At 50.1% G+C, this 15,066-nt stretch overlaps 1 protein-coding gene across 1 annotated transcript in view; it reads right to left on the bottom strand.

Annotated features, from left to right (window-relative positions):
* The window catches only part of LOC140399909 (clustered mitochondria protein homolog), a 150,770-nt gene extending 135,987 nt beyond the window's left edge, over window positions 1–14,783 (bottom strand). The window contains exon 1 of the mRNA XM_072489425.1: window positions 14,631–14,783. Within this exon, the coding sequence (XP_072345526.1) occupies window positions 14,631–14,748 (118 nt within the window). The 5' untranslated portion in view covers window positions 14,749–14,783. The remainder of the gene's footprint in view (window positions 1–14,630) is intronic.
* Between the last annotated feature and the right edge of the window lie 283 nt (window positions 14,784–15,066).

Here is a 15,066-nt window from a genome sequence, read left to right as displayed (position 1 = left end):
CAGTTGCAGAGCTGAGTGAGTTAAAGTTTGCATTTGTACTGTTGGGGGATGGAAGTGTGTTTGTTCAGATGCAGGATCTTTTGCTTGATCTTTTCACTGTTCAACTGGGGTTTTCTTTTCTCTGTCGGGCAATTGTGTTGGGATTGTTTTTCCATTTGAATATGTATGTATGAGCGGGGGGGGGGGGGCGGGGGAAAAGGGACAATAGGTGGGAGAATGGCTGGCGCCAGGGGCGAAGGCCACCCAGCTAGCTGGGCAGGCTAGCATACGGAAACATAGTGGGGGTGTGGTAGTCACCACTGTTGTATATATTACATATGAGATGTAATACGGTAATGCTCCTGTACTACAGGTACAGTGATAGATCCCTGCCTGCTGGCTCCGCCCAGGAGGCGGTGTATAAATGTGTGTGCTCACCGAGCTGCAGCCATTTCGGCAGCAGCTGCAGGAGGCTACACATCTCTGCTTAATAAAGCCTCGATTACACTCCACTCCTGTCTCGTCGTAATTGATAGTGCATCAATTTATTAAGCAGAGATTTTACAACGATGGATCTCCGCATCAAGCCGGGTCGCCTGCAGCTGCACCCTCAAGCAGACAACGCCAAGTCGGCCTTCGCACATTGGCTATAGCTTGTTTTGAAGCCTACGTCAGGTCTGCGACAGAACCACCCTCAAGAGGCACAGAAACTCCAGATCCTGTGTACGCGGCTGAGCTCCGATAGCGTTACTCTCATTCGGGACGCGCCTACCTATGCTGAGGCCATGGCGCTACTGAAAGAGAACTACACTCAGCAGACCAACAAGCTCTACGCCAGGCACCTCCTGTCCATGGGGCATCAACTCCCCGGTGAGTCTGTGGAAGAGCACGCTCTGGCGAGGGACTGCGATTGCCAGGCCATTTCGGCCGTTGAACATTCCAAACTCCTAATTAGGGACGCTTTTGTTACGGGCATAGGGTCGGCGTACATCCGCCAGCGCCTTAGAAGGGGCTACCCTCAGCCTAGCGGTGACCAAGAAACTCGCGATCTCACTAACGGTCGCCTCTCATAACGTACAAGCATACGCCCCCGACCGCACCGCGGCCCCCTCCTGGACATCCGTGGACCCCACCAGCGAACACCCCATCATGGACCCCACCAGCGACCGCCACCAGCCAACCCCAAGCCTGCACCGCGCGGCAACCAGCCAACCCCGGGGACCCAAGTGCTACTTCTGCAGACAGACGAAGCACCCCCGGCAGCTCTGCCTGGCGTGGAGCGCACTCTGCAAGGCCTGCGGGAAGAAAGGACATTTTGCTGCTGTGTGACAGGCCCGCTCGATCGCTGCTGTAACCAGGCCCATTGTTCCTGCACCCCCACGTGTGACTCGTGGGCGCCGCCATTTTTGCCCCCGAAACCCACGTGTGGCCCGTGGGCGCCGCAATCTTCCTCGCCTCAGACCACATGCGGCCCGTGGGCGCCACCAACTTCCCCCATCAGGCCTCGTGCGGCCTGTGGGCGCAGCCATCTTTAACGCCGCCCGCGCCGCCATCTTTCCCGCCTCAGGACCCCTGCCCGTCGGGCACCTCATCGGGCCGCTGATCACCTGCCGACCAGCCAGGGGCCTTCCAACACCAGCTACAGCTCGCCTCCATCACGATCGACCAGTCCCGGCCGCACAACCTCGCTGACAACGGTAAAGGTCGATGGGCACAAGACTTCATGCCGTCTTGACTCGAGCTTCATCCACCCCGATACGGTAAGGCGCTGCTCCCTCGCGGTACACCCCATTAACCAGAGAATCTCCCTGGCTTCCGGATCCCATTCAGTGGAGTACCGGGGGTACCGCACCGCCACCCTCACCATCCAGGGCGTAGAGTTCAGCGACTTCCGGCTCGACGTCCTCCCCAACCTCTGCGCTGCCTTGCTACTCGGCCTGGACTTCCAGTGCAACCTCCAGAGTCTAACCCTGAAATTCGGCAGGCCCCTACCACCCCTTACTGTCTGCGGTCTCATGACCCTCAAGGTCGACCCGCCTTCTCTGTTTGCAACCCTCACCCCGGATTACAAACCCGTCGCCACCACGAGCAGACAGTACAGTGCCCAGGACAGGACCTTCATCAGGTCAGAGGTCCAGCCGCTGCTGCGGGAAGACATTATAGAGGCCAGCAACAGCCCTGGAGAGCCCAAGTGGTAGTTGTGAAAACTGGGGAGAAAAACAGGATAGTCGTTGACTAGTCAGACCATCAATCGGTACACGCAGCTCGAAGCGTACCCCCTCCCACGCATATCTGATATGGTCAATCAGATTGCACAGTACCGGGTCATCTCGACAGTGGACATGAAATCTGCCTACCACCAGCTCCCATTCGCAAGGCGGACCGCCCGTACACCGCGTTTGAAGCGGACAGCTGCCTTTACCACTTCCTTAGGGTTCCCTTCGGCGTCACTAATTGGGCTTCGGTCTTCCAACGGGAGATGGACCGAATGGTTGACCGGTACAGACTGCGGGCCACCTTCCCCGTACCTGGATAATGTCACCATCTGCGGCCACGACCAGCAGGACCACGACGCTAAACTTTCCAAATTCCTCCACACCGGCAAACTCCTCAACCTAACGTACAATAAGGAGAAGTGCGTGTTCAGCACCAACCGCTTAGCCACCCTTGGCTCTGTGGTGCAAAATGGAGTTCAAGGGCCCGACCCCGATCGCATGGGCCCCCTCATGGAACTCCCCCTCCCCCACTGCCCCAAAGCCCTCAAACGATGCCTGGGGTTCTTCTCATACTACGCCCAGTGGGTCCCTAACTATGCGAACAAGGCCCACCCACTCATTCACTCCACAGTTTTCCCCGACGGCCGAGGCTCACCAGGCCTTCAACTGTATCAAGGCCGACATCACCAAGGCCGCGATGCACACGGTCGACGAGACGCACCCCTTCCAAGTAGAGAGCTATGCATCAGACAGCGCTCTGGCTGCCACCCTCAACCAGGCAGGCAGGCCAGTGGCATTCTTTTCACGCACCCTCCATGCCTCCGAAATTCGACACTCTTCCATCGAGAAGGAGGCCCAAGCCATCGTAGAAGCTGTGCGGCATTGGAGGCATTACCTGGCCGGCAGGAGATTCACTCTCCTCACTGACCAATGGTCAGTTGCCTTCATGTTCAATAACACACAGCGGGGCAAGATCAAAAATGATAAAATCTGGAGGTTGAGGATCGAGCTCTCCACCTACAATTACGAGATTTTGTATCGCCCGGGAAAGGTCAACGAGCCCCCCAATGCCCTATTCTGAGGTACATGTGCCAGTGCACAAGTGGACCGACTCCGGACCCTACACGACGCTCTGTCACCCAGGGGTCACTCGGTTCTTTCACTTCATAAAGGCCCGCAATCTGCCCTACTCCATTGAGGAGGTAAGGGCTATCACCAGAGACTGCCAGGTCTGCGTGGAGTGCAAACCGCACTTCTACCGGCCAGACCACGCGCATCTAGTGAAGGCCTCCTGCCCCTTTGAACGCCTCAGCGTGGATTTCAAAGGGCCCCTACCCTCCACCAATGAAAACACGTACTTCCTTAACGTGGTCGACGAATACTCCAGATTCCCCTTCGCCATCCCATGCACCGATATGACGTCTGCCACCGTCATCAAAGCACTCAACACCATCTTCGCCCTGTTCGGTTTCCCCGCCTACATTCGACCAGGAATCCTCCTTTGAGTGATGAGCTGCGTCAGTACCTGCTCAGCAAGGGCATCGCCTCGAACAGGATGACCAGCTACAACCCCCGGGGAAACGGGCAGGTGGAGCGGGAGAATGGGACGGTCTGGAAGGCCATCCAGCTGGCTCTACGTCCAAATATTTCCCAGTCTCCCACTGGCAGGAGGTCCTCTACGACACCCTTCACTCCATCCGATCGCTACTTTGCACGGCGACTAATGCAATCCCCCATGAACGTCTCCTTGCCTTCCCCAGGAGGTCCACCTCCAGGGTTTCGCCCCCAACGTGGCTGGCAGCTCCAGGACCCGTTCTCCTCCGCAAGCACGTGCGGCTCCACAAGGCGGACCCGTTGGTCGAGAGGGTGCATCTACTCCATGCAAACCCGCAGTAGGCCTGCGTGGCATACCCCGACCGCCGCCAAGACACAGTCTCCCTCAGGGACCTGGCACCAATTTGAGGATTGTTTTTCATTTGAATATGTATGTATGATGTATGAGCGGGGGGGGGGGGGGGGACACAATAGGTGGGAGAATGGCTGGCGCCAGGGGGGGGGGGGGGGGGAGAAGAGAGAGAGAAATGTTCTGCTGACGAGGGCCGGTGGAGGCGTGATGAGCCTCCCAACTAGACTGATCACCTGGAATGCAAGAGGGCTCAATGGGCCGGTCAAGAAGGCACGCATGTTCGCGCATTTGAGAGGCCTGAAGGCGGACGTGGTAATGCTGCAGGGGACGCACCTTATAGTAGCTGACCAGATTAGATTGTGGAAAGGTTGGGTCGGACAGGTTTTTCACTTGGGACTGGACTCGTTAGACTAGAGGGGTCGCGATCCTGATCAACAAGCGAGTGGTGTTTGAGGCGGGAAGAATAGTTTTGGATGTGGGAGGCCAGTACATTATGGTCAGTGGGAAATTGGAGGGGGTGCAGGTGGTACTAGTAAATGTGTGCGCGCCAAACTGTGACGATGTGGTGTTTGTAAAGCGGATGCTGGGGAAGATACCGGACCTGGTTTCGCATAAGCTGGTCATGGGAGGGGACTTCAACACAGTTACTGACCCTGGTTTAGACCGGTCAAGCTCAAAAATGGGCAGGGTGCCATCAATGGCTAAGGGGCTAAAAGGGTTCATGGAACAGATGTTGCGGGGGGGGGGGGGCATGGAGATTTGGGCAGCCAAGAGTGAAGGAGTTCTCCTTCTACTCACACGTGCATAAAGTGTACTCCCGGATTGATTTCTTTATTCTGAGCAGGGCGTTACTGACGGGGGTGGTGGACACGGGGTACTCGGCGATCACACTATGCTCCGCACTTTGTTGACCTACAGGTTAGTAAAGACAGTAACCAGCGCCCACACTGGAGGTTAGACGTGAGACTCTTAGCGGACGAGGTGGTGTGCGGGAGATTGAGGAAATGTATTCAGAACTACCTGCAGGTCAACGACACGGGGGTAATTTCGGCAGCGGTGGTCTGGGAGACATTGAAGGTGGTGGTTAGAGGGGAGCTGATCGCGATACGGACCCACAGGAAGAAGGTAGACAGGGCAGAGACGGACCGACTGGTAAAGGAGATACTTCAGGTCGACAGGAGATATGCAGAGACCCCAGAGGCAGGGCTTTTAAGGGAACGGCGGAGGCTACAGGCGGATTTCGGCTAGTTAACCACAGGAAGGGCGGTAGAGCAGCTGAGAAAGGCGAGGGGGGGGCGATTTATGAGGAGGGACGATTTATGAGCATGGAGAGAAGGCCAGCAGAATGCTTGCACAGCAGCTTAGGAAGAGGGAGGCAGCCAGGGAGATAGGGAAAGTAACGATGGAGACGGGAACTTGGTGGGAGACTCGGCAGGGGTGAATAAGGCGTTTAAGGAATTTTATAGTAGGCTGTATGGGTCGGAACCCCCACCTGGGCCGGAGGGGATGAGGCACTTCCTAGGGGGGCTGAATTTCCCGAAGGTGGACGGGGAGCTGGTAGAAGGGCTGAGGGCCCCGATCGGGATTGAAGAGATAGCGGAGGGGCTGAAGGCCAAGCAGTCGGGTGAAGCCCCGGGGCCGGATGTGTACCCAGTGGAGTTCTATAAAAAGTTCTCTGGGATATTGGGGCCCCTGTTGATGAGGACATTCAATGAGGCAAGGGAGAGAGGGGTGCTTCCCCCGACGATGTCACAGGCCACAATCTCGCTGATCCTGAAGCAGGACAGGGATCCGGAGCTGTGTGGGTCCGACAGGCCGATATCCCTATTGAATGTGGACACCAAACCGCTGGCCAATATTTTGTCCTCTAGGATTGAAGACTGTGTTCCGGACGTGATTGGGGAGGACCAGACAGGGTTTGTCAAGGGTAGGCAGTTGGTGGCCGATGTAAGAAGGTTGCTAAATGTGAGCATGATGCCCCCAGAAGGTAGGGAGTTGGAGGTAGTGGTCACAATGGACGCAGAGAAGGCTTTTGATAGAGTAGAATGGATGTACTTCTGAAGCTTTATAAAGCATTAGTTAGGCCCCATTTAGAATACTGTGAGCAATTTTGGGCTCCACACCTCAGGAAGGACATACTGGCACTGGAGCGGGTCCAGCAGAGATTCACACGGATGATCCCAGGAATGGTAGGCCTAACATATGATGAACGTCTGAGGATCCTGGGATTATATTCATTGGAGTTTAGGAGGTTGAGGGGAGATCTAATAGAAACTTACAAGATAATGAATGGCTTAGATAGGGTGGACGTAGGGAAGTTGTTTCCATTAGCAGGGGAGACTAGGACCCGGGGGCACAGCCTTAGAATAAAAGGGAGTCACTTTAGAACAGAGATGAGGAGAAATTTCTTCAGCCAGAGAGTGGTGGGTCTGTGGAATTCATTGCCACAGAGGGCGGTGGAGGCCGGGACGTTGAGTGTCTTTAAGACAGAAGTTGATAAATTCTTGATTTCTCGAGGAATTAAGGGCTATGGAGAGAGAGCGGGTAAATGGAGTTGAAATCAGCCATGATTGAATGGTGGAATGGACTCGATGGGCAGAATGGCCTTACTTCCACTCCTATGTCTTATGGTCTAATGGGAATATCTGTGGGAGGTACTGGGGAATATCTGTGGGAGGTACTGGGACGGTTCGGATTTGGGCAGGGCTTTGACTGGGTCAGGTTGCTGTAAAAGGCTCTTGTGGCGACCGTACGGACGAATAGAACAATATCGGACTATTTTAGGGTAGTCAGCAGCACTGCAACGGTAATGCCACTGAATATCAGGTGGAGATGGTTGGATTCTCTCTTGTTTGAGATGGTCATTGCCTGGTTCTTGTGTAGCACAAATGTTATTTGCTGCTTGGCAGCCAACCAGAATGTTGTCCAGGTCCTGTTTCATATTGACATGGACTGCTTTAGTATCGGAGCTGCAAACAGTGCTGAACAATATGCAATCATCAGCGAACATTCCTACTTCTTACATTATGACGGAGGAATGGTAATTGATAAAGATGACTGGGCCGAGGGCACTAGCCTGTGGAACTCCTACAGCAATTTCCTGGGACTCAGAGGATTGGCCTTCGACAACCACAATCATCTTCCTTTACTCCAAACAGTAGAGAGCTTCCTGCCAATTGCCATTAACTTTAGTTTTGCTTGGGCTCTTTGATGGCACACTCAGGATGTCAAGTGCAATCGGTCTCACCTCGCCTAATGCATTTAACTTTCTTGTCCATGAGGTCCATAGAATCTCTACAGTGCAGAAGGAGGCCATTCAGCCCATCCAGTTTGCACTGATCCTCTGAAAGAGCACCCTACCTAGCTCTATATCCATAATCCTGCTTTATCCCATAACCCCACCTAACCTGCATATCCCTGGACACGAAGAAGCAATTTTAGCATGGCCAATAAACCTAACTGGCACATCTTTGGACAGTGCACCCGAAAGAAACCCAAGCAGACACAAGGAGAATGTGATAACTCTACACAGTCACCCAAGGCCAGACTCAAACCCGGGCCCCTGGTGCTGTGATGCAGCAGTGCTAACCTTTGTGCCGCCATGACATTCAATCAGGAACAGAGTGGCCCTATAATAAATATTACTTACAAGGGAACATTTTCAGGAATTTTGATTTATATTCAATTCATGTAATGAAACAACAAAAAAATTCAAGACAGCTTCTCAAGACAAGTGCGTAAAATTAAAAGATTTAATGTACGGTGTTTCGTTACTTGTCAGTCAAGTTCGGGAACTTCTGAAAAATTAATTTAAATGATTTCATTATTCAGTTACCTGCCATTTATTGCTTGTAGCAGTCCACACTGACTAAAGCGGGTTGCTTTCAATTTATCCACGTTTATTCAACGTGGGGCAGCACGGTAGCCTTGTGGATAGCACAATTGCTTCACAGCTCCAGGGTCCCAGGTTCGATTCCGGCTTGGGTCACTGTCTGTGCGGAGTCTGCACATCCTCCCAGTGTGTGTGTGGGTTTTCCCCGGGTGCTCCGGTTTCCTCCCACAGTCCAAAGATGTGCTGGTTAGGTGGATTGGCCATGATAAATTGCCCTTAGTGTCCGAAATTGCCCTTAGTGTTGGGTGGGGTTACTGGGTTATGGGAATGGGGTGGCGGTGTTGACCTTGGGTAGGTGCTCTTTCCAAGAGCCGGTGCAGACTCGATGGGCCGAATGGCCTCCTTCTGCACTGTAAATTCTATGATTATCTATGATTCAATTTAATACTTTACTGCAAATTAATTTGTTTCAACCAAACTATTTTTGTTGCCCAATAGGTTACAACAACCTGAAAACGATGATCTGTGTTTACACTAAGGTGGATCATGATGAATGGTGTTAGATACAAGATTCATTTACATAGATAGGGGTTTTATTTTGGATGGCTACTTACTTCACCAGTTGTGCTCTCTGCTGTGGAGTCCTTGCCTAAAAAGGAGTCCATAAGACATAGGAGCGGAAGTAAGGCCATTCGGCCCATCGAGTCCACTCCACCATTCAATCATGGCTGATTTCAACTCCATTTACCCGCTCTCTCTCCATAGCCCTTAATTCCTCGAGAAATCAAGAATTTATCAACTTCTGTCTTAAAGACACTCAACGTCCCGGCCTCCACCGCCCTCTGTGGCAATGAATTCCACAGACCCACCACTCTCTGGCTGAAGAAATTTCTCCTCATCTCTGGTCTAATGAGTCACCTGATCATAGATCAGGCAAGCATATTTTAAATTCCAACATCTTCAAGATGTTGACTGCATGAACCACCCACAGAACACTGCGATGGTAATAAACTAGATGCTTCTGACTAAGCATTTATTTTTTAAGTTGTAAAGTATACCAGAGCAAATTAATACAAAGACATCACTTTTTTGTGCTGGTATGGATTCAGAGACCATGCATTATTCACAATGACTAAAAAGCTATACCCGCTCTCATTTGGTCCAACTTTTCACCTTGCTGAAACACCATCTAAAACATTTTTATCAAGTTGCCCCACTGGGAAGCAGCAGCATGGGGCACTAAGTGGAATGTATGAATCACAGTATAACCACTGCATGCAAATGTCATCAGGAAAATTCACAGCCTGCAATGCAAGCCATTAGCATAACATTTCACAGCATGGTCAGCATTTCTCACTAAATAAACCCCAGGGGAGGTAATTGACTGAAACCAACTTGTATATAAAATGTACATCACAGTCTCTCCCTTGTTATTGCTACAAATAACTTCCAGCGAAGTTGTCCATGATCATGCTGACTTCAAGCGCAGCATGTTACGGTACACCAGACATCAGAGTACCACTGGGGGTCTGAAACACACCAGCAGAGCGAGTTTCTGCAGGTCACTGGAGGCAGAGTTGCTTTAAAGGTGCTTCTACATTATACAAACGCACTCCAGTCCAAGTGGTACGTCCTGCTTTTCCAACTGGTTATACTGAAGAGATATAAAATGGCCAACTTATCGTGTTCTCTTTTCATTGGTCTTGCCAGATTCTGCTGGCAAGCTGGAAAGTTTCATAGAATTTGCAGTGCAGAAGGTACTCTAGCTATGTTTCTGACTGGCACACTCTGCCAGACAGAGGTGTAAACAGGTCAGAACGATAAGCAGACCGTGTACCATCATTTTCCTGAAATGTCCCCATGTAAAAAGGACCTTTAATGTTACTGAGTAACTATATGTTCTAATTAGTCTCCAGAGGGAAAAGCATGACGATCAAATCATTGGCTTAAAAATACTGTCCAATAATGTCCAGCATGGAGTTCAAAAGTAAGAAAAGAATAAGCCATAAGGGCAGCACAGCTGCCTCACAGTGGCAGGGACCCGGGTTTGATTCCAGCCTTGGGTGACTGTGCGGAGTTTGCACATTCTTCCTGCATACTGTAGGTTAGGTGGATTGGCCATGTTAAATTACCGCTTTGTGTCCAAACATGTACAGGTTATGTGGAGTGGCCATGATTAATGTGCAGGGTGACGGGGATACGGTGGGGGAGTGGGCCTAGGTGGAATGCTCTTTTGGAGGGTCAGTGCAGACCTTCGGCACTGTAGGGATTTATACGTATAGCTATTGTAGAAGCCATCCAAAAGTAGAAACAAAGTGGCATTAGGATCTGGGGCAGGGGTCGAAGCAGAGGAGTGTTGTGATATGTTGATGGGGTTAGATAAAGTAGGGGAGGAGGCCGCTGTGGAACATAAACACCAGCATGATTGTGTTGGGTCAAATGAGTCTGTATTGTAAATAGACCTGGAGAGCCAGAGTTTCCGACTCTTCACTACATTGAATCCATGACCTGATTGTGGCAGAGAATGTGTGGGCTGAATACGGAGATTCTCAGCAGCCAGGTATTTACCCAACTCCAAAACCGAGGACTCGGCTCCTCTCTCTGCAGCTGGATCCTCGACGTCCTGACCCATAGACCACAATCAGTAAGAATAAACAACAACACTTCCTCCATGTTAGTCCTCAATACCGGGGCCCTGCAAGGCTGCGTACGTAGCCCCTGTCATGATGTGCAGACATGCCTGTCTGTATCTCATGAGAGATACAGACAGGCAGCTAATGAGCACAGGGAACAGGACATAACCAATCAGCAGGCAGAACACTTGGGGGTGGTTTACCACTATAAAAGGCACGAGGCACTCACCCTCTGCCTCTTTCTATTAGGGACATCTACAGAGGGAGTCCAGTGTACATATCACGTAACGCATACAGCACGTGGCTAAGAGCTAGTCTGGTCCAGTAAGATAGAGAAATCACACTTGGGTTAGCAGAGAGTCGAACTCAGAGAACTGTGCTAACTGTGTGACAGGTTTAATAAATCAAATTGAACTAACTTCAAGGTCTGGAGTCTACTTGAGTTATAGCTGCATCCAGTTGCAGCCCGTGTTATCTCAGTGTGCTTAACACGACAGCCCCCTACTGTACTCCCTGTACACAGATGACAAAATGTGGCAAAATTTGGCTCCAACTCCATCTACACGTTTGCTGATTACGTAGTGGGTCAGATCTCGAACAAAGATGAGTCAGAGTACAGGAGGGAGATAGAGAACCTAATGGCGTGGTGTAACAACAACAATCTCTACCTCAACGTCAGCAAAACTAAGCAGGAAGCGAAGGGTCGTACACACCCCTGTCTACATCAATGGTGCCGAGGTGGAGATGCTGGATAGCTTACAATTCCGAGACGTGCACATCACCAAAAATCTGTCCTCGTTCACCCACGTCAACGCTACGACCAAGAAAGCACAACAGCGCCTACACATCCTCAGGAAACTAAGGAAATTCAGCATGTCCATACTGACTCTTGCCAATTTTCACAGATGCACCACAGCCAGGTATGGCAACTGCTTGGCCGAAGACCATAAGAAACTACAGAGAGTCGTGAACACAGCCCAGTCCATCACGCAAAACCGCCTCCCATCCATTGACTCAGTCTACACCTCCTGCTGCCTTGGGAAAAATGGCAACATGATCAAAGACCTCTCCCACCCGGGTTATTTGCTCTTCCATCAGGCAGGAGGTACAAAAGTCTGAGACCGCACACTGATTCAAAAACAGCTTCTGCCCGCTGTTACCTGAACTAATCCCTTGACACACCTCTACTGAGTAGTACTACCCTCTTGTCTGCTCACCCGATGCCTGTGTCTATGTTGTGTAATTATGCATGTCCTATGCTTTTTATGTAGGGAACGATCTGTCTGGACTATACGAAGAATACTTTTCACTGTACCTCAGTACACAGGACAATAATGTAAATTGAAAATACAGTGGTCTGCCCTGCACTGTCCTGGCAGCAATGAGCTCTCTGTACTAGTTATGCAATGGCACTTCAGGTGTCATCATGTCACTTCAGGCTTTGTTAGGGACAAAATGTATTTCTTTTTAAAGAGAAACTATGTACAAAGGGTTTGCGGCCCTATGCCGCCTTGAAGCAGCAGCCCTTAGCTGCTCCAGTCCTTACATGCTACTACATGACTTGCAGATGTATTCTGCCCAAGAGAGGACTCCCCTCTGGGGTGATCACCTGCTCTCAGTCCCTATTGGTCCCTCAAGCTAAGTGACTCTCTTCTGCTGTGCTACCTTAAAAAGAGACAAGACACCTCAATGACAGTACTGGTGAGTCAGCGCATTCAAAGTTAAACGTCAAATCAATAACTAATTGTGAACATAGAAAAGTAGGTGCGGTGCTCACTATGTAAACCACCACCAACATGCAAAAACAAGAAATCTCCTTCTGTGGTGACAATGGTAACTTTCACTCCAAATTGAGCATAGGGAGTATTCAATGTCCCTCCCACCCGAGTGTCTGCATCAACTGTTTTAGATCAGGAACAAGCATTCATAAGCACTTCTGATCGAACATCCTATGCTAAACACTGGTAACTTCCTTCCACATTTAAATGAAAAAAGCTTCAGGCAAATTGCAGCGCTTGAGATATAATATTTGTCTCTTCCCAACCACTACCAGTCACCAGCTCTTGGCCATATGTTTCAGACACAGTCTTTTGGCTGCTGAGCTAAAGTCTTCAAGCAGTTCACGAAACACTCACCAAACCATTAAAATGGATTTAAAATTCCCCAAAATAATTTAATGAGACTAACTTCACCACAATTCATCCATTGCAGAACAAAGCTTAGACTGAAACCAGCCCAAACAAATTAGTCAGAAGAAGTTATATTTGCTTAGTTGCAATAAAAGAGATGGTCATTGCCAGTGCTGCAAGGCAAATGACAGCAACGGCTTCAGCCTACAATCTGCCCAGGTGAGTAATAGACAGCAGGAGCGGGGAGACCGGATGCACAGGCAGCCTATCAGAAAAGCCTTTTGCCGAATACAGAATTAATCTGTGTTAGCTTGAACTATTATCTACATGTTGCTAAAACCTTGCCTTTCGAGATGAGCTGTTCCACTTCAAAAAGTTACTAAACTACTGCTGACACAATTGTAAATGAGTTCCAAAAAAAGTCAACAAGTACCATTTAATAAGGGGATTATTCAAACATATTATACCAAAGTGTCAACACGGTCTTGTATAATTTCATTGATTCAGCCTCCAGCTGCCTTTTAGCACATTTGGATTCATTTTAGCTTTTGTAAATTTTAATAACACACTGCAAAGCCTCTGCAGGATGTCTGAGACTGACATCCAATGTGGCATGGTGGGTGCATCACTTAATTGCTACAAAATAGCATGAAAGAGATGAAAGATTTGTGGTGAGAGAAGTTTTTTTTTTCTGTAGTAGTTGGAGTCGGTTTGTTGCTATTCCCAGGAGAGAGCATTACGTGATCGGAGTTCTGGATAATGAAGCAGGGCAAGTAGGTGATCTGGAAATGTGTTAATGAGACCAATAATAATAATAATCTTTATTGTCACAAGTAGGCTTACATTAACACCGGAATGAAGTTACTGTGAAAAACCTCTAGTCGCCACATTTCGGCGCCTGTTTGGGTACACGGAGGGAGAATTCAGAACGTCCAAATTACCAAACAGCTCGTCTTTCGGGGCTTGTGGGAGGAAATCGGAGCACCGGGAGGAAACCCACGCAGACACAGGGAGAACGTGCAGACTCCACACAGACAGTGGCCCATGCCAGGAATCGAACCCGGGACCCTGGCACTGTGAAGCAACAGTGCTAGCCTAGCCACTGTGCCGCCCTTTTTGATGAAATTGATGAATCTGGAAAATCACAACAAAGGGTTTAAAAGACGGAGGTGAGTTGTTGGTGCTGTACAGTGTTCAGAAGTAAGAAGTAATACATTTTGGAATTAAGAATGGGTAAAAATGTAATAAGAGAGGGATGACAGCGAGGGCAATCACAAACAGAATGAAATGTCACTGCCAGGAGTTAGATAGTTATTTGTAAAATAGAATGGGGTAGGGAGGTGGATTAGCAGAAGTGATGGATTAAACTACCTGGGCTCATGTGGATTAAAAACATTGGCAGGAAGTTGTGTTACCGCACTAACATTTGATAATTCTCTTCGACCCGAGAGGAGTCACTGCCAGGCCCAATGATGATCCCATACAATAACCTCCACCCCTACCACACATACTCCAGCATGAGTCACCGAATTGCGAGAGGGACCAGGAACCATGCCTGAACACCACTCCCTTCCTTTCACCAGGTGTGCGGAGGCAAATTATTGCACCAATGCTGTTCCCTCGTCAACTTTCAAGGTGTTGAATGCGGCCGGCTGAAGCTGGGACTTTTTTGGTTTGCATACACACTTCAGCAAAACAGCCGTACAGTAAAGAGTTTCCCAACTCTCCTGCCCCTACCCCGCCCAGTGGGTGTCCAGAGGTCCGGTGAGCAAAGCTCCGCGCCCTTTCACCCTTTTCTAACCCCTCCTCGGCCCTTTCGCTCTTTTATTTAAGTTGCGGTGCACCAACCGGTTTGCACATTCTTTTCTGACCGGATTTCACTCCCTCTCACACCCAGTGCCGCCTTGTCCCTGGGTGTTGCCCGCTCCCTCTCACCTGTTCCACTCCCCGGCGGTTCTTTGTTGGGGCGGCTGCTGCTGCTTTCGGCCGCCTCGCTGCCCGCGCGTTTGCTCACCATACCGTCTGCTCTCAAACAAACCACCCCTCTCTCCATGTACAGGTAACTGGCGTCCCTCTCGGATCGGACTGCTTATGGGAGGAGGGCGACGCCCTATGTTCAAATATGCTCATGTTCCCATGGAAACCGGGCGTGTCAAGTCCCAGAAACCTGATAGGAGTTGAAAAGCCTGAGGGTCGATCCCAGGGAAGGGGGAGAGGGAAGTGGGCGCAATTAAATAAATACAGGAGAGTATTAAATTCAAACGGAAGCAAAGAAACTGAGAGCAACCGCCACATGTACTTGGAGTCAATACAAAGTGACTACAGCAAATGCAAAATACTCCCCTGCTCTTATTTACCTCGAGGCTATCTG

Source organism: Scyliorhinus torazame, chromosome 1 (assembly GCF_047496885.1).
Source record: "Scyliorhinus torazame isolate Kashiwa2021f chromosome 1, sScyTor2.1, whole genome shotgun sequence".
Lineage (NCBI taxonomy): Eukaryota > Metazoa > Chordata > Chondrichthyes > Carcharhiniformes > Scyliorhinidae > Scyliorhinus > Scyliorhinus torazame.
The sequence above is the reverse complement of the archived record's forward strand: the minus strand, read 5'-3'. Positions and strand labels throughout refer to the sequence as shown.